Source organism: Plecotus auritus (assembly GCF_963455305.1).
Source record: "Plecotus auritus genome assembly, chromosome: 2".
NCBI classification, from domain to species: domain Eukaryota; kingdom Metazoa; phylum Chordata; class Mammalia; order Chiroptera; family Vespertilionidae; genus Plecotus; species Plecotus auritus.
Genome location: NC_137771.1, coordinates 169,596,335 through 169,616,012, shown reverse-complemented (window position 1 = coordinate 169,616,012; position 19,678 = coordinate 169,596,335). Strand labels below are relative to the sequence as shown.

Genomic DNA, 19,678 nt, shown 5'->3' with positions numbered 1-19,678 from the left:
TGCAGGCCTGGTGGTAGGCAGCCATCTTGTGAGGGGGTGAGGGTTAATTTGCATATTACCTCTTTATTATATAGGATATTACAAAGCCAAAGTTGTAGAAACCAGTTTGGCTATAGCAACTGTAGAATAGTTTGGTTATTGAAACCCTCCTTCATGGAATCGACTGTGACCATCACTGTAGCAAAAATCCTACAAGTACCTGCTTTGTGATCAAATGTCTTTGTTGTTGAATTTACAATCACATCTGCCTCTTCTTTAGCAATATCTCCAGTGGCCAGCTGGAAGGTGATGGGGCCAATTTTCATTTCATGCACTCCTGAAACAGAGCTGGTAACAGTCCCATACAAACCTGAAAAGAAAAAAAAAAAATGGAGTTAATAATCCAATTAACAATAGCAAAAATGACTTAAGTCTCATGCTCCTCACATGTGTCCCTCCCATACTTCTCTCCCTCTCCATCCCAAGCCCTATATCTCTGGCCTTTAACATGGTTCTCACCCTTAGCCCCAAGGATGGTCTGTTTCTGAAAAAGCATTATAAAATACCAGTGCCCCGATGCACCGATTCGTGCACATTGAAAGGAAATTAATTAGAAGGAGGCCAGCAGGGCGGGCCTGGGTGAGATGGACTGGATACACCCTGGAGCCAACCTCTCGAGGTCCCTCCCAGGCCGGCTGCACCTGGCGCAGCACTGTGACTTGAAGAGCTTCTGCAGAGTGAGCAGGGCCTCTTCGGTAGGTGGGTCCCTTGGCCTGGCCTGCAGGCATTGGGCCAAAACCAGCTCTCCCACATCCCCCGAGGGGTCCCAGATTCTGAGAGGGCGGTTCTTGGGTGACACACACTGGAATCAGGCTCCCTTGTCTCTGGTTCCGAGGTGCATCACCTGAGAACCACTGCTGCCAAGTCAACACAGCTCCACAGCTCCTGCATTGAGCGCCTGCCCTCTGGTGGTCATTGCACGTCATAGCTACTGTTCGGGCAGTCAGATGGTCACTGAGCCTTTTACATATATAGAGAAAACATATGAAATGTGGGCTTCTGGTGCTGGCCAAGGTGACGTCAGCTTAGGAAAGCCTATCTCTCTAACTGATTACAATTAAAACAAGGGGCAAATACAATATCTGTGAGCTGAACAGTATGGCAGGGATCTTCCATATTTATTTTTTTAAATGCAGCCATACCCACAAGGTGACCCCAGTTGCAGAACTCCATAGTGGCACCACGGGGAGTTAAAGCTCTTAGAGACGTTCTGTATTTCTGTCCAGAAGATCCAGGGAAAAGGGCCCTTGTGGTCTGAAAAGGGTACATGGCTCTATGTGGGAAATCCCTATTATTTTTTTTTTCTCTCTCTTTTCTTTCTCTTCATTTTGCCCAAGGACAACCCTGATCACACAAACTTATGCAGCAACAGAACAGGCAACTTAAACTCCAAGAGAACACTGTCTCTCTGGGGAGAGGCCTAGAAAATGGGCTGCTGCAAGCCAAGAGTGTCTTTTCCATAATAGCATTTTAACATGGGTGAGGTGATATCTCATTATTATTTTCATTTGCGTTTCCCGGATGATTAGTGATGCTAAGCACCTTTTCATGTACCTATTGGCCATTTCTATATCTTCTTTGGAAAAAATATGTCTATTCATATCCTCTGTGCATTTTAAAATTGATTGTTTGGGGTGTTTTCCATTGAGTTGTAGGAGTTCTTTATGTATTTTTTTTTTATTAACCCCTAATCAGGTATGTGACTTGCAAATATTTTCTCCCATTCTGTAGAAAAATATTGATGGTTTTCTTTGCTCTGCAGCAGCTTTTTTGTTTAATATATTCCCCCTTGTCAAGACTGATGTTAAGAAGCTTAGCCCTTATGTTTTCTTTTAGATGTTTTATGGTTTCAGGTCTTATGTTCAAGTCTTTAATCTATTTTGAGTGGATTTTTGTGTGTGGTGCAAGATAGTGTTCAGTTTTCCCAACACCATTTATTTTAGCACTAGAGGCCCAATGCATGAATTCATGCACGGGTAGGGACCCTTGGCCTGGCCAGCGATCAGGGCCTTCTCACCCAGTCCCGATCAAGGCCAATTGGGGCTGGTCCCCATTTAGGAGGCCTGCCGGAGGGAGGGACCGTGGAAGGTTGGCCTTGGGAGCCCAGTGACCACAAGGGAGCAGCTCCTGTGTTGAGCATTGGCCCCTGGTGGTTAGTGCACGTCAGAGTAACTGGTCAACCAGTCATTCAGTCGACCAGTCATAACAGTCACTTAGACTTTTATTTATATGGATATGTGCTACTGAAGTAAGTGCCCAACACTATTTATTAATGAGACTACCCTTTCCCCATTGTATATTCTTGGCTCCTTTGTTATCAATTAATTGACCATATATGCATGGGTTTATTTCTGGGCTCTCTATTCTCTTCCATTGATCTATGTGTCTGTTTTTATACCAATACCCTACTGTTTTGATTACTGTAGCTCTGTAATATACTTTCAAATCAGGAATCATGATGCCTCTACCTTTTTAATTCTTTCTTAAAATTGCTTTTGCTATTTGGGGTCTTTTGTGGTTCCATACAAACTTTACAATTGTTTGTTGTATTTCTGAGAATATTCCACTGGAATTTTGAAAGGGATTGCACTGAATCTGTAGATTGCTTTAGGAAGTATGGATAGCTTAACAATATTAATTCTTACAATACATGAGCACATACTATCTTTCCATTTATTTTGTCTTCTTCAATTTGTTTCATCAGTGTCTTATCAGTTTTACCTTCTTGGTTAAATTTATTCCTAGATATTTTATTCTTTTTGATGCAATTGTAAATGGGATTGTTTTCTTAATTTTTCTTTCTGATAGCTCATTAAAGATTAGCTGATGCAAGGTGGACAGAAAAAGACAAATACCAGAAGATTTCACTTGCAGCCCTAGCCGGTTTGGCTCAGTGAATGGAGCGTAGGCTTGCAGACCAAGGGTCCCAGGTGGATTCCAGTCAAGGGCACATGCACAGGTTGGGGGCTCGATCCCCAGTAGGGGGCGTGCAGGAGGCAGCCAATCCATGATTCTCTCTCATCATGGATGTTTCTCTCTCTCTCTCTCTCCCTCTCTTTACCTCTCTGAAATCAATAAAAATATATTTCTTAAAAATCTCACTTACATGTGGAAGCTAAAAAAACAACAATTCACAGTCATAGAAAGAGAGATCATATTTGTGGTTACCAGAGATGGATTGGAGGAAGGGAAAATTGAAAAAAGAGGTCAAATATACAAACTTCCAGTTACAAGTTAAATAATTACCAAAAATATAATGTACAGCATGATGACTATTGTTAACATACCTGTATAATATACATGAAAGCTGTTAATTCTAAGAGTTCTCATCATAAGGAAAAAAAAATCATTTTGCTTTCTCATTTTAAGAGATGTATGAGAATGATGGATACTAACTAAACATAGTGCAGTAACATATGTAAAGTCAAACTATTATGCAGTACACTTTAACCTGTACGTATATCGATTATATCTCAATAAAACCAGGGGAAGCTAATAAACTACCACAAAAAATAATGTAGAATTTTAGCTATTTCTCATGTGACCTCAATATTAGGAACACGCATTTCATAAAAATCAACAACTCACATGCAATTATAGACCTTGTAGACTGTGAGGGAGCCTGGGAGCCTTCTCTTTTTTTCATGTTGGCACAAAAAACATCCATTATTTGAGGCTGAAAGATAACAACTTTAACTTTTTTCACAGACCGGACAAGTCCTTTCTGGATAAAGTCTTCAATGGCATCCATTATGGCTTCAGCAACCTTATCTGGATCTTGTTGAGCACTTCCTGGAAAGGCAAATAAAAATGACTAGAAAAATAAGGATCCAGTTGGAAAGGGCTGAGGAATAAATTAGGGATTCCAATTCTCAGAGAATGAATCCACACACCCCAAAGTTTTCATCTCCATGGACCTTTCTAACAATCCATCAGCAAACACTTTTGAAGCCCTAGATGCAGTGGAGAGTTCTTGTTCCAGGATGTCAGGAAGCCAACAGCCCAACAATGAAAAAAGGAAATCTAACTTTTGAGGTCTGATGTTCATATCTGCTCTATTGAGCGGATCCCAGCTCATTGTGTTTCTCTGTGTTACAAAGCAGAGTTCATCTTTCTTGGCTCTCTAGTGTTCTCAAAATATCCAAAGTGAAAGATACTAATACATATTAAAATATCATGCTCTTTAAACACAACAACAATTTTTTTATTTTTTTTTTATTTTTCTTTTTGCTTAATCATCACTTGACTTTACCCAAAGTCCTTTTTCTTTGGGGACTTGCTTTATGCTAAGATAATTTTGTAAGACACCTAAAGCTCTGAGCTATTTGTTATCATCTATACTTTTTTGCATGCAAGTTATCCTTAAACCTCCAGGAAGTCTTCCTTCCCACACTTGGTGAGATTTTAGCTGATTAGCAGGATTGAAGGTTGCCACCTGAGCAGGTCATCTTCTAAATAAGCATGCTCCATACTTTTTTTCCCTCCAGCTTAATGCCTTGGTAAGATCACGGCAAGTTCCTTGAAAATTCTCATGAAAAACCATGGAAGCAGTCCCACATGAACAGCAGCTATCACAGTAGTTGTGGGGAGGGCAGGTAACAATGAAAAAGTTCCCTGACAAACCTGGTGTGATAGACGAAGGGCCCACAGCTTTATCGCCACTGATGGTGCCCACCATTATCGCAGAAATAAGATAGACGTGGCTCTGTGGACAACTGTGGGAATGTAGACAAACCCCACATAAAACTACCCAAGAAGGTTTGTTCAGGTTCTTTGTTTTTGTTTTTAATGAGATGAGCGGGGAAAGAGGGAAATTCTCCTTTGCAAAGCTATGGTTATCTCATGATAGTTAGAAGAATTTAAATAGAAGTCTTTAGATATAGTCACTCACTTTCAACAAATACTTAATGTGTCCCATCAAAAGCTAGAAGCTCATCTAGGCACTTAGGACACATGGCATATAATATGAAAAGATGAATGGTGTTCAATAGGTGAAGTATGGAAAACTGGGGGAAAGCCTACAACTGTGTAATAGGGCTGTGAGATGTGCAACCTCACCTGGTGTGTTCAGAAAAATAGATCTGTTTTTGAGAAAAATAAGTCTGCAAGGCCTACCATGCCAGTGGTGGGGGGTATAGGAGGCACTGGGGCAGAGAGCCCAGGACTAGATAGGAGGCTATAAAAAAAAGTTTAGGCAAAGACAAGAATTGAATAAAAAGTGGTCAGAGCAAGGAGATATTTAGGAAATAAAGTCAGGAAGACCTAGGGACCAAATGCCTGTATACCTGACCTAATGTACCTTCTTTTGCCACCCGCACACCTTCATGTGTATATCATGGGCACACAGTACTGCGGTTGTTTGTTTACATGTCTGTCTCACAATAAGCAAGGTTGCTTCTTGTGGACTGGTTCCTTTTCTTAGTCACCTTTCTATCCTCCAGGCCTCAGCATGCTGCCTAGCACATGGCAGTCACTCATAAAACATTTAATCAAACTAATTCATAAACTAATAAACATGTGAGTGATAAAGGGGGTAGAGTTAAGGATTCTAGGGAGAAAGTGATATAATCAGGGATATAACAGGAAGGTAAGGTTTTGGGGAAGAAGACAGTTAATTGGGTTTGGAGTTTTCATTGAACTTGAGGTGCTTGCAGGAATCACTGACCACCCACTCTCTCCCTGATGCCAGATATTTGAAGGTACTAGGTACAGGGCTTCCTTTACAACCAGAAGGTGTCTTGATCCCTTCGGGTCAAACTCAAGTCATAAAAACCACTGAGGAAGAAAGCATCCCCATCTGTTTGTCTAGGGATCAGCTCAGGTGGTGATAGAGATAGGTAAAGAAGACAAGCAAGGAGATCCTGCTAATGTGCAGTTATTTGTGCAGAACAACAATGCCATCAGGTCATCAGGTCGATAGAAGAAACAAAAGGTTTGCAGTAACGCAGAAATACTCAAACATGTATACATATTTGTACAAAACTAAACCAGCCTCATTTCCTTGTTTCTTTTTTGACTCTACTTAGATACTCCCTTGGCCAGGTCTATGCTAACCCAGGGCCACCTGCTTTTTGGGCCCAAATAAAGTTAAGATAGAAACACAAGACCCGAACAAAGAGGAAATAGCAAATGGAGACAAAGACTAGACAATCATTAATGGGTGTCTACAAGACATGACAGGTGATAGATAGGTAGAGATAGATAGATAGATAGATAGATGATAGATAGATAGATAGATAGATAGATAGATAGATAGATAGATAGATACATAGGTAGATAGATAGACAGACAGATAGATTGATAGATTGATAGATTGATAGATGATAGATTACATGTTGGCTGATGTGAAAGTGACAAGATTGGGTAAGTTTATTGAGGCTAAACTTTTGGAGGGCCTACCAGGCCAGTGCAGACATTCAAGCTTAGATTTCTGTGCAATGGAATGATCAATCAGGGCCGAGTGGTCCCTCTCTGGAACCGGTCAGCTCCATTCCACTTCAAGCCAGAGGGAATTTGCCTCTGCTAACCAGCTCTATTAAGGGAGATCAAGCAAAAAAATCCAATTCAATGCATACTAATAGAACTCAGATTCCTGGGAAAAGAGCTCAAAAAGCATAACCTTAGTAATGATAAACCCAAAGCCCATCTTTTATATGGAGAATCACTCACGCAATCGTTATATAGTCAGAGGAAAACAGGAAACTTGAAAGAGGCAAGGAGGCTGAGAAGAGAAAGGTGGTGAGTTGAGTTTCTGACCCATTAGAACCCACTGGGTTAAGGTGATTGAAAGGTTTCTATGCAGAGATGCCCTAAGGCCAACCTACACAGCCACTGCTCAAGAGGTGAGAGAAGAGGCTTGGCAATGCTCACCTGGGAGTCAGTTTCAGGGATGGGGAAGTCGATGCACTGATGTTCTCCATGGTGAGGGGATGGAGGGGAAGGTTAAGTACTAAATAATGGGGGATATAGAAGAGATTGAAAAAAGGGAAAGGAACAAGTGAAAGAGAAGGAGGGATAGCCATTCTTTCTCTTTGCTCCTTTCCCTTCCCCTCTCTTCCCCTCCATATTAGAGAGTAGATATCTTGCTCATTCTCTCAGTGACGGCCTTGGGGTGAGGAAGCTGCTCTTACTCAGACTCAGCATCAACTACATTCAAGTCAGCAGGAAATCAAAGGGAAAAGGGACACCTAAGAATTTAGCCTTGAGAGGCTACCAACCTGTCCCAATGGCTGGGAGGCAAATGGTTGAGTGATTCCGTTTTTCACACTCTTGCAAAACACAGGTAACTGATCTCTTGACATCAGCTCCACCGGCAACATGAATAATCTTCTTGCACTTCAGTGCTCCACCATCAGTAATTATATAACCATTGTGGTGCTGTTGAGCTAAGAAACACAAAACAAAAAGATGCAAAATCAGATGCTGAACTTACTGTTTGTTTGCAAAGCAAAATGTCTGCTTTGGCAAATAAAGCATTTTGCGCCAGTAAGAGACTCCTGACATACTACCTCTGATGAATCTTTCTTGCTTACTTTCTCTTTTTAGCCATGATCTCACTTTTCACTCCTCTTCATTTCTAATTCTCTATGAGTGGAATTCTTTAGTAAAATTTATGATTTTAAGATTAATATGTTGTCTCCCTCTCCAAGCCTCCCACATTCAGCCTTCCACTTATACTTTAGGACCGAAAAGCAGCATTGTGTCTTACCTAGGCGAGAACATTCTATTTCCACATTTTGTCCAGCCTTTTCCAAAATTGCTTTGGAGACCCCTACATGAGAACATCAACATATTTACAAACATGAGTAAAAAATCAGTACAACACACTTGGATCAGAATGATTGCCTCATTATCTAAATGCTTTCCCCATCATTAAAGGATTCTTACAACCTGGGCATTTCTGATCAAAGGAAGAAAAATTCATGAAATAACTGTTACCAATTAAAGAAACCATGTCAAAATAACATTAAAATTATTAATTCACTAGAGGCCCGGTGCACAAAATTCATGCATGGAAGCGGGTCCCCAGCCCAGCCTTCACCCTCTCCAATCCAGGACCCCGTGCCTAAATTGGCAGTCAGACATCCTTCTCACAATCCTGGACCGCTGGCTCCTAATCACTCACCTGCCTGCCTGCCTGGACACCCCTAACTGCCACCCCCGCTGGCCTTACCGCCCCTTACTGCCCCTCCCCACCAGCCAGGTCACCCCCAACTGTCCCCTCTCTGCCTGACTGATTGCTCATCACTCCCCACCCCCCGGAACCAATCTTGTCACCCATTACTACCCCCCCTGCTGGCCTCATCACCCCCAAATGCCCCCCATTACCTCCCCCAACTGCGTCCCCAACTGCCGGCCTGTTCACCCCTCACAGGCCCCCCACCAGCCTCATCGCCCCACACAGTCTGCTGTTCCGTTGTTTGGTCGCCCCTCACTAACCCCCCTGCCACCCTGGTCGACCCACGCAGCCTGCTTGTTTAGTCATTTAGTCGTCCCTCACTAATCCCCCTGCCGTTCTGGTCTCCCCACACAGCCTGCTTGTTCAGTTGTTTGGTCGTCCCTCACCAGCCCCTTGCTGGCCTGGTAGCCCCAAGCAGCCTGCTTGTTCAATTGTTTTGTCGTCCCTCACTAACCCCCCTGCAGGCCTGGTGGTAGGCAGCCATCTTGTGAGGGGGTGAGGGTTAATTTGCATATTACCTCTTTATTATATAGGATATTACAAAGCCAAAGTTGTAGAAACCAGTTTGGCTATAGCAACTGTAGAATAGTTTGGTTATTGAAACCCTCCTTCATGGGATTGACTGTGACCATTACTGTAACAAAAATCCTACAGGTAAATTACCTGCTTTGTGATCAAATGTCTTTGTTGTTGAATTTACAATCACATCTGCCTCTTCTTTAGCAATATCTCCAGTGGCCAGCTGGAAGGTGATGGGGCCAATTTTCATTTCATGCACTCCTGAAGCAGAGCTGGTAACAGTCCCATACAAACCTGAAAAGAAAAAAAAAAATGGAGTTAATAATCCAATTAACAATAGCAAAAATGACTTAAGTCTCATGCTCCTCACATGTGTCCCTCCCATACTTCTCTCCCTCTCCATCCCAAGCCCTATATCTCTGGCCTTTAACATGGTTCTCACCCTTAGCCCCAAGGATGGTCTGTTTCTGAAAAAGCATTATAAAATACCAGTGCCCCGATGCACCGATTCGTGCACATTGAAAGGAAATTAATTAGAAGGAGGCCAGCAGGGCGGGCCTGGGTGAGATGGACTGGATACACCCTGGAGCCAACCTCTCGAGGTCCCTCCCAGGCCGGCTGCACCTGGCGCAGCACTGTGACTTGAAGAGCTTCTGCAGAGTGAGCAGGGCCTCTTCGGTAGGTGGGTCCCTTGGCCTGGCCTGCAGGCATTGGGCCAAAACCAGCTCTCCCACATCCCCCGAGGGGTCCCAGATTCTGAGAGGGCGGTTCTTGGGTGACACACACTGGAATCAGGCTCCCTTGTCTCTGGTTCCGAGGTGCATCACCTGAGAACCACTGCTGCCAAGTCAACACAGCTCCACAGCTCCTGCATTGAGCGCCTGCCCTCTGGTGGTCATTGCACGTCATAGCTACTGTTCGGGCAGTCAGATGGTCACTGAGCCTTTTACATATATAGAGAAAACATATGAAATGTGGGCTTCTGGTGCTGGCCAAGGTGACGTCAGCTTAGGAAAGCCTATCTCTCTAACTGATTACAATTAAAACAAGGGGCAAATACAATATCTGTGAGCTGAACAGTATGGCAGGGATCTTCCATATTTATTTTTTTAAATGCAGCCATACCCACAAGGTGACCCCAGTTGCAGAACTCCATAGTGGCACCACGGGGAGTTAAAGCTCTTAGAGACGTTCTGTATTTCTGTCCAGAAGATCCAGGGAAAAGGGCCCTTGTGGTCTGAAAAGGATACATGGCTCTGTGTGGGAAATCCCTGTTATTTTTCTCTCTCTCTCTTCTCTCTCCCCACTTTGCCCAAGGACAACCCTGATCACACAAACTTATGCAGCAACAGAACAGGCAACTTAAACTCCAAGAGAACACTGTCTCTCTGGGGAGAGGCCTAGAAAATGGGCTGCTGCAAGCCAAGAGTGTCTTTTCCATAATAGCATTTTAACATGGGTGAGGTGATATCTCATTATTATTTTCATTTGCGTTTCCCGGATGATTAGTGATGCTAAGCACCTTTTCATGTACCTATTGGCCATTTCTATATCTTCTTTGGAAAAAATATGTCTATTCATATCCTCTGTGCATTTTAAAATTGATTGTTTGGGGTGTTTTCCATTGAGTTGTAGGAGTTCTTTATGTATTTTTTTTTTTTATTAACCCCTAATCAGGTATGTGACTTGCAAATATTTTCTCCCATTCTGTAGAAAAATATTGATGGTTTTCTTTGCTCTACAGCAGCTTTTTTGTTTGATATATTCCCCCTTGTCAAGACTGATGTTAAGAAGCTTAGCCCTTATGTTTTCTTTTAGATGTTTTATGGTTTCAGGTCTTATGTTCAAGTCTTTAATCTATTTTGAGTGGATTTTTGTGTGTGGTGTAAGATAGTGGCCAGTTTCTTTCTTTTGCGTGGCTGTCCAGTTTTCCCAACACCATTTATTTTAGCACTAGAGGCCCAATGCATGAATTCATGCACGGGTAGGGTCCCTTGGCCTGGCCAGCAATCAGGGCCTTCTTACCCAGTCCCGATCAGGGCCAATTGGGGCTGGCCCCCATGGGAAGGCCGGCCGGAGGGAGGGACCATGGAAGGTTGGCATTGGGAGGGCACTGGCCACCAGGGGGCAACTCCTGTGTTGAGCATCTTCCCCTGGTGGTCAGTGCACATCATAGCAACTGGTAGATCAGTCATTCAGTCGACCAGTCATAACAGTCACTTAGACTTTTATTTATATAGGTATGTGCTACTGAAGTAAGTGCCCAACACTATTTATTAATGAGACTACCCTTTCCCCATTGTATATTCTTGGCTCCTTTGTTATCAATTAATTGACCATATATGCATGGGTTTATTTCTGGGCTCTCTATTCTCTTCCATTGATCTATGTGTCTGTTTTTATACCAATACCCTACTGTTTTGATTACTGTAGCTCTGTAATATACTTTTAAATCAGGAATCATGATGCCTCTACCTTTTTTATTCTTTCTTAAAATTGCTTTTGCTATTTGGGGTCTTTTGTGGTTCCATACAAACTTTACAATTGTTTGTTGTATTTCTGAGAATATTCCACTGGAATTTTGAAAGGGATTGCACTGAATCTGTAGATTGCTTTAGGAAGTATGGATAGCTTAACAATATTAATTCTTACAATACATGAGCACATACTATCTTTCCATTTATTTTGTCTTCTTCAATTTGTTTCATCAGTGTCTTATCAGTTTTACCTTCTTGGTTAAATTTATTCCTAGATATTTTATTCTTTTTGATACAATTGTAAATGGATTGTTTTCTTAATTTTTCTTTCTGATAGCTCATTAAAGATTAGCTGATGCAAGGTGGACAGAAAAAGACAAATACCAGAAGATTTCACTTGCAGCCCTTGCCGGTTAGGCTCAGTGAATGGAGCGTAGGCCTGCAGACCAAGGGTCCCAGGTGGATTCCAGTCAAGGGCACATGCACAGGTTGGGGGCTCGATCCCCAGTAGGGGGCGTGCAGTAGGCAGCCAATCCATGATTCTCTCTCATCATGGATGTTTCTCTCTCTCTCTCTCTCCCTCTACTTTCCTCTCTGAAATCAATAAAAATATATTTCTTAAAAATCTCACTTACATGTGGAAGCTAAAAAAACAACAATTCACAGTCTTAGAAAGAGAGATCATATTTGTGGTTACCAGAGATAAATTGGGGGAAGGGAAAATTGAAAAAAGAGGTCAAATATACAAACTTCCAGTTACAAGTTAAATAATTACCAAAAATATAATGTACAGCATGACGACTACTGTTAACATACCTGTATAATATACATGAAAGCTGTTAATTCTAAGAGTTCTCATCACAAGGGAAAAAAATCATTTTGCTTTCTCATTTTAAGACATTTATGAGAATGATGGATACTAACTAAACATAGTGCAGTAACATATGAAAAGTCAAACCATTATGCAGTACACCTTAACCTGTGACGTATATCGATTATATCTCAATAAAACCAGGGGAAGCTAATAAACTACCACAAAAAATAATGTAGAATTTTAGCTATTTCTCATGTGACCTCAATATTAGGAACACGCATTTCATAAAAATCAACAACTCACATGCAATTATAGACCTTGTAGACTGTGAGGGAGCCTGGGAGCCTTCTCTTTTTTTCATGTTGGCACAAAAAACATCCATTATTTGAGGCTGAAAGATAACAACTTTAACTTTTTTCACAGACCGGACAAGTCCTTTCTGGATAAAGTCTTCAATGGCATCCATTATGGCTTCAGCAACCTTATCTGGATCTTGTTGAGCACTTCCTGGAAAGGCAAATAAAAATGACTAGAAAAATAAGGATCCAGTTGGAAAGGGCTGAGGAATAAATTAGGGATTCCAATTCTCAGAGAATGAATCCACACACCCCAAAGTTTTCATCTCCATGGACCTTTCTAACAATCCATCAGCAAACACTTTTGAAGCCCTAGATGCAGTGGAGAGTTCTTGTTCCAGGATGTCAGGAAGCCAACAGCCCAACAATGAAAAAAGGAAATCTAACTTTCGAGGTCTGATGTTCATGTCTGCTCTATTTAGCGGATCCCAGCTCATTGTGTTTCTCTGTGTTACAAAGCAGAGTTCATCTTTCTTGGCTCTCTAGTGTTCTCAAAATATCCAAAGTGAAAGATACTAATACATACTGAAATATCATGCTCTTTAAACACAACAACAATTTTTTTTATTTTTTTATTTTTCTTTTTGCTTAATCATCACTTGACTTTACCCAAAGTCCTTTTTCTTTGGGGACTTACTTTATGCTAAGATAATTTTGTAAGACACCTAGAGCCCTGAGCTATTTGTTATCATCTATACTTTTTTGCATGCAAGTTATCCTTAAACCTCCAGGAAGTCTTCCTTCTCACACTTGGTGAGATTTTAGCTGATTAGCAGGATTGAAGGTTGCCACCTGAGCGGGTCGTCTCCTAAATAAGCATGCTCCATACCTTTTTTTCCTCCAGCTTAATGCCTCGGTAAGATCATGGCAAGTTCCTTGAAAATTCTCATGAAAAGCCATGGAAGCAGTCCCACATGAACAGCAGCTATCACAGTAGTTGGGGGGAGGGCAGGTAACAATGTAAAAGTCCCCTGACAAACCTGGTGTGATAGACGAAGGGCCCACAGGTTTATCGCCACTGATGGTGCCCACCATTATCGCAGAAATAAGATAGACTTGGCTCTGTGGACAACTGTGGGAATGTAGACAAACCCCACATAAAACTACCCAAGAAGGTTTGTTCAGGTTCTTTGTTTTTGTTTTTAATTAGATGAGCGGGAAAAGAGGAAAAAGTCTCCTTTGCAAAGCTATGGTTATCTCATAATAGTTAGAAGAATTTAAATAGGAGAGTTTAGAATTGGTCACTCACTTTCAACAAATATTTAATGTGTCCCATCAAAAGCTAGAAGCTCATCTAGGCACTTAGGACACATGGCATATAATATGAAAAGACGAATGGTGTTCAATAGGTGAAGTATGGAAAACTGGGGGAAAGCCTACAACTGTGTAATAGGGCTGTGAGATGTGCAACCTCACCTGGTGTGTTCAAGGAAATAGATCTGTTTTTGAGAAAAATAAGTCTGCAAGGCCTACCATGCCAGTGGTGGGGGGTATAGGAGGCACTGGGGCAGAGAGCCCAGGACTAGATAGGAGGCTATAATAAAAGGTTAGGCAAAGACAAGAATTGAATAAAAAGTGGTCAGAGCAAGGAGATATTTAGGAAATAAAGTCAGGAAGACCTAGGGACCAAATGCCTGTATACCTGACCTGTGCACCTGACCTAATGTACCTTCTTTTGCCACCCGCACACCTTCATGTGTATATCATGGGCACACAGTGCTGCGGTCATTTGTTTACATGTCTGTCTCACAACGAGCCAGGTGCTTCTTGTGGACTGGTTCCTTTTCATGGGCATCTTTCTATCATCCAGGCCTCAGCACGGTGCCTGGCACATGGCAGTCACTCAGAAAACATTTAATCAAACTAATTAATAAACTAATAAACATGGGAGTGATAAAGAGGATATAGTCAAGGATTCTAGGGAGAAAGTGATGTAATCAGGGATATAACAGGAAGGTAAGGTTTTGGGGGGAGAAGACAGTGAATTAGGTTTGGAGTTATCATTGAACTTGAGGTGTTTGCAGGAATCACTGACCACCCATTCTCTCCCTTAGTGCAGATATCTGTAGGTACTAGGTAGAGGGCTTCCTATATAGCCATAAACACCACTAAGGGAGAAAGCGTCCCCATCTATTAGTCTAAAGACCAGCTCAGGTTGTGATAGAGATAGGTAAAGAAGATAAGCAAGGAGATCCTGCTAATGTGCAGTTATTTGTGCAGAACAGCAATGCCATCAGGTCATCAATTCAATAGAAGAAACAAAAGGTTTGCAGTAACGCAGAAATACTCAAACTTGTATACATATTTGTACAAAACTAAACCAGCCTCATTTCCGTGTTTGTTTTAGAGTCTACTTAGTACTCCCTTGGGCAGGTCTATGCTAACCTTGTGCTGCCTGCTTTTTTGGCCCAAATAAAGTTAAGATAGAAACATAAGACTAAAACAAAGAGGAAAAAGCAAATGGAGACAAAGACTAAGCAATCATTAATGGGTGTCCACAAGACATGACAGATGATAGATAGGTAGAGATAGATAGATAGATAGATAGATAGATAGATAGATAGATAATAGATAGAGAGGTAGGTAGATAGACAGATAGATAGATGATAGGTTTCATGTTGGCTGATGTAAAAATGAAAAGGATGGGTAAGTTTATGGAGGCTAAACTTTTGGAGGGCCTATCAGGCCAGTGCAGACATTCAAACTTAGATTCCTGTGCAATGGAATGATCAATCCAGTGCCGAGTGGTCCCTCTCTGGAACCGGTCAGCTCCATTCCACTTCAAGCCAGAGGGAATTTGCCTCAGCTAACCAGCTCTATTAAGGGAGATCAAGCAAAAAAATCCAATTCAATGCATACTAATGGAACTCAGATTCCTGGGAAAAGAGCTCAAAGAGCATAACCTTAGTAATGATAAACCCAAAGCCCATCTTTGTATATGGAGAATCACTCACTCAATCATTATATAGTCAGAGGAAAACAGGCAAGTTTGAAAGAGGCAAGTAGGCTGAGAAGAGAAAGGTGTTGAGTTGAGTTTCTGACCCATTAGAACCCACTGGGTTAAGGTGATTGAAATGTTTCTGTGCAGAAATGCCCTAAGGCCAACCTACACAGCCACTGCTCAAGAGGTGAGAGAAGAGGCTTGGCAATGCTCACCTGGGAGTCAGTTACAGGGAGGTGGAAGTCGAAGCACTGATGTTCTCCATGGTGAGGGGATGGAGGGGAAGGTTAAGTACTAAATAATGGGGGATATAGAAGAGATTGAAAAAAAGACAAAGGAACAGGTGAAAAGAGAAGGCAGAATGGCCATTCTTTCTCTTTGCTCCTTTCCCTTCCCCTCTCTTCCCCTCCATATTAGAGAGCAGATGTCTTGCTCATTCTCTCAGTGACTGCCTTGGGATGAGGAAGCTGCTCTTACTCAGACTGAGCATCAACTACATTCAGGTCAGCAGGAAATCAAAGGGAAAAGGGACACCTAAGAATTTAGCCTTGAGAGGCTACCAACCTGTCCCAATGGCTGGGAGGCAAATGGTCGAGTGATTCCGTTTTTCACACTCTTGCAAAACACAGGTAACTGATCTCTTGACATCAGCTCCACCAGCAACATGAATAATCTTCTTGCACTTCAGTGCTCCACCATCAGTAATTATATAACCATTGCGGTGCTGTTGAGCTAAGAAACACAAAACAAAAAGATGCAAAATCAGATGCTGAACTTACTGTTTGTTTGCAAAGCAAAATGTCTGCTTTGGCAAATAAAGCATTTTGCGCCAGTAAGAGACTCCTGACATACTACCTCTGATGAATCTTTCTTGCTTACTTTCTCTTTTTAACCATGATCTCACTTTTCACTCCTCTTCATTTCTAATTCTCTATGAGTGGAATTCTTTAGTAAAATGTATGATTTTAAGATCAATATGTTGTCTGCCTCTCCAAGCCTCCCACATTCAGCCTTCCACTTATACTTTAGGACCGAAAAGCAGCATTGTGCCTTACCTAGGTGAGAACATTCTATTTCCACATTTTGTCCAGCCTTTTCCAAAATTGCTTTGGAGACCCCTACATGAGAACATCAACATATTTACAAACATGAGTAAAAAATCAGTACAATACACTTGGATCAGAATGATTGCCTCATTATCTAAATGCTTTCCCCATCATTAAAGGATTCTTACAACCTGGGCATTTGTGATCAAAGGAAGAAAAATTCATGAAATAACTGTTACCAATTTTAAGGAACTATGTCAAAATAATTTTAAAATTGTTAGTTCACTAGAGGCCTGGTGCATGAAATTCATACCGAAGGGGGTCCCCCTGCCCATCCTTCACCCTCTCCTATCCAGGACCCCTTGGGGGATGTCCAACTGCCAGTTTAGGCCGGATCCCCGGAATCAGGCCTAAACCAGCAGTCAGACATCCGTCTCATAATCCTGGACCGCTGACTCCTAATTGCTCATCTGCCTGCCTGCTGGATGCCCCTAACTGCCCCCCTCCCTGCTGGCCTAATAGCCCCTCACTACCTCTGTGTGCCAGCCTGTTCCCCCCTAACTGCCCCCTCTCTGCCAGCCTGGTCGTTCCTAATTTCCCTCCCCCCCCCACGAATCTGGTCACCCATTACTGACCCCTGCCGCCGACCTCATTGTCCCCAACTGCCCCTCCATCGTCGCCCCCAACTGTGTCCGCCACAGCCCTGCCTGTGGCCTGGTCACCCTTAACGGCCCCCCTGCCAGCCTCATCGCCCCATGCAGCCTGCTTGTTCAATCGTTTGGTCATCGCTCACTAACCCCTCTGCGTGCCTGGTCGTAGGCAGCCATCTTGTGAGGACATGAAGGTTAATTTGCATATTACCTCTTTATTATATAGGATATTACAAAGCCAAAGTTGTAGAAACCAGTTTGGCTATAGCAACTGTAGAATAGTTTGGTTATTGAAACCCTCCTTCATGGGATCAACTGTGACCATTACTGTAGCAAAAATCCTACAAGTAAATTACCTGCTTTGTGATCAAATGTCTTTGTTGTTGAATTTACAATCACATCTGCCTCTTCTTTAGCAATATCTCCAGTGGCCAGCTGGAAGGTGATGGGGCCAATTTTCATTTCATGCACTCCTGAAGCAGAGCTGGTAACAGTCCCATACAAACCTGAAAAGAAAAAAAAAAAAATTGAGAATCCAAGATGGCGGCATAGGTAAACACCTAAACTGCTGCCTCGCACAACAATTTCAAAACTACAACTAAAAGACAAAACATCTATCACCCAGAACCACGGGAAAGCTGGCTGAGTGGAAGTTCTACAACTAGAAGGAAAGAGAAAACAGCATTGAGAGGTGCACAAGCGCTGAAAAGCTGAGGTACAGAGGCGAGCGAATCGGGCTGGCGATGGGCAGCTTGGGATCACTGAAGTTTTCAACCTGAAGGGAGATAAGCTCCCGATTACTCCGAACTCCAGTTTCTGGGGAGACGCAGGGGACCCAAACTCCTACAGGGAGAAGCTGGACTGTCTACCATTGGGTTGGAAAGTGAGGGTGGCTTGCTTGCAGGGCTGGGCGCAGGAATAATTGTTTACCGTGCTGGGCTGCGGGACGCAGAGACACCGTCAGAGATGCAGAGCCGGCTAACTGGCAGCCATCACTGTTTGCCACGCCCTAGCCTAGTCACGCCCTGAGACCCCGCTCTGCACAATCTACAAACCCACCCAAGCTCCAAGCAGTGGCTTTAGCATATGAATAGCCTGCCCTATTGCAGCTTAACCTAGCAAACTTGCAGCCCGGGTCAGACAGCTCCAAAACCTCCAAACCCCAAGCAAAGAGGAGAAAACTGTAGTTCTCGCTGTAGCTCCTATTGGGTGGCCTCAGACAGTAGCTGACCTGCACCCCATTGGAGATCCAGAAGCCAGTGTACCTAGTGGTCAGTGTGCGACACCAGATTTCAACTCCTCACATCCATAAGTGACACATTCAAGAGGCAGACTCGGTGTGCACCAAAGCCCCACTGAAACAAGTCCTGCACCATAAGCGTGTCTCCAGTGCAGCAGTTCTTCCATTATAGACACAGCGGGTCCTCACAGCCAATTGGCCTGGAGGTCAGTTCTCTCAGTGTATCAACAGCAATCAAGGCTTAACTATACCAAGACTTTGCACTCAGCCCGCAAAGGGATGTACCAAGAGCGTCCACCTCAGGTGATTGGGGAGGCTGAGCTACTGGCCCCTATAGGTCACCTACCACACAAAGCCACTCCATCAACACAGGGAAGCAGCAAAATGCGGAGACAAAGAAACATGTCACGAATGAAAGAAGTGGAGGAAAGCAAACTACTGGATGACATAGAGTTCAGAACCACATTTATAAGGTTACTCAAGAATCTTCTAAAAACCGCCGAGAAACTTGATGAGACCTCCGAGGAGCTTAGTGAGACCTTCAAGGACCTTAATGAGAATGCCAAAAAAAAAAATGGAAAAGGACCAGTCAGAAATTAAGCATACACTGTCTGAAATAAAGAATATACCGAAACTCAACTGTAGATCAACGTACCCCAAGAATCAAACCAAAGATCTGAAATATGAGGAAACAAAAAACACCCAACCAGAAAAACAAAAAGAAAAAAGAATCCAAAAATATGAAGATAGTGTAAGGAGTCTCTGGGACAACTTTAAGCGTACCAACATCCGAATTTTGGGGGTGCCAGAAGAAGACAGAGAGCAAAATATTGAAAACCTATTAGAAGAAATAATGACAGAAAACTTTCCCTACCTCGTGAAAGAAATAGACTTACAAGTTCAGGAAGCACACAGAACCCCATACAAGAGGAATCCAAAGAGGACCACACCAAGACACATCATAATTAAAATGCCAAGGGCAAAAGACAAAGAGAGAATCTTGAAAGCAGCAAGAGAAAAACGGTTACCTACCTACAAGGGAGCACCCATACGACTGTCAGCTGATTTCTCGGCAGAAACTAGCAGGCCAGAAGGGAGTGGCAAGAACTATTCAAAGTGATGAACAGCAAGAACCTACAACCAAGATTACTCTACCCAGCAAAGCTATCATTCAGACTTGAAGGTCAGATAAAGAGCTTCACAGACAAGAAAAAGCTAAAGGAGTTCATCACCACCAAACCAGGATTACATGAAATGCTGAAGGGTATTCTTTAAGAAGAGGAAGAAGAAGAAAAAGGTAAAGATAAACATTATGCACAACAAAATGACATCAAATACATACCTACCAACAAGTGAATCTAAAAATCAAGTGAATAAAAAATCTGAAGAACAGAATGGACTGGTGAATATAATAGAA

General features: G+C 42.6%; 1 protein-coding gene across 1 annotated transcript in view; it reads right to left on the bottom strand.

Moving 5' to 3' along the window:
- The window catches only part of LOC308243050 (protein mono-ADP-ribosyltransferase PARP14-like), a 76,592-nt gene that overhangs the window by 19,516 nt on the left and 37,398 nt on the right, over positions 1–19,678 (bottom strand). Inside the window, exon 10 of the mRNA XM_080658112.1 lies at positions 200–349. Coding sequence (XP_080514238.1) covers positions 200–349 — 150 coding nt within the window. The remainder of the gene's footprint in view (positions 1–199; positions 350–19,678) is intronic.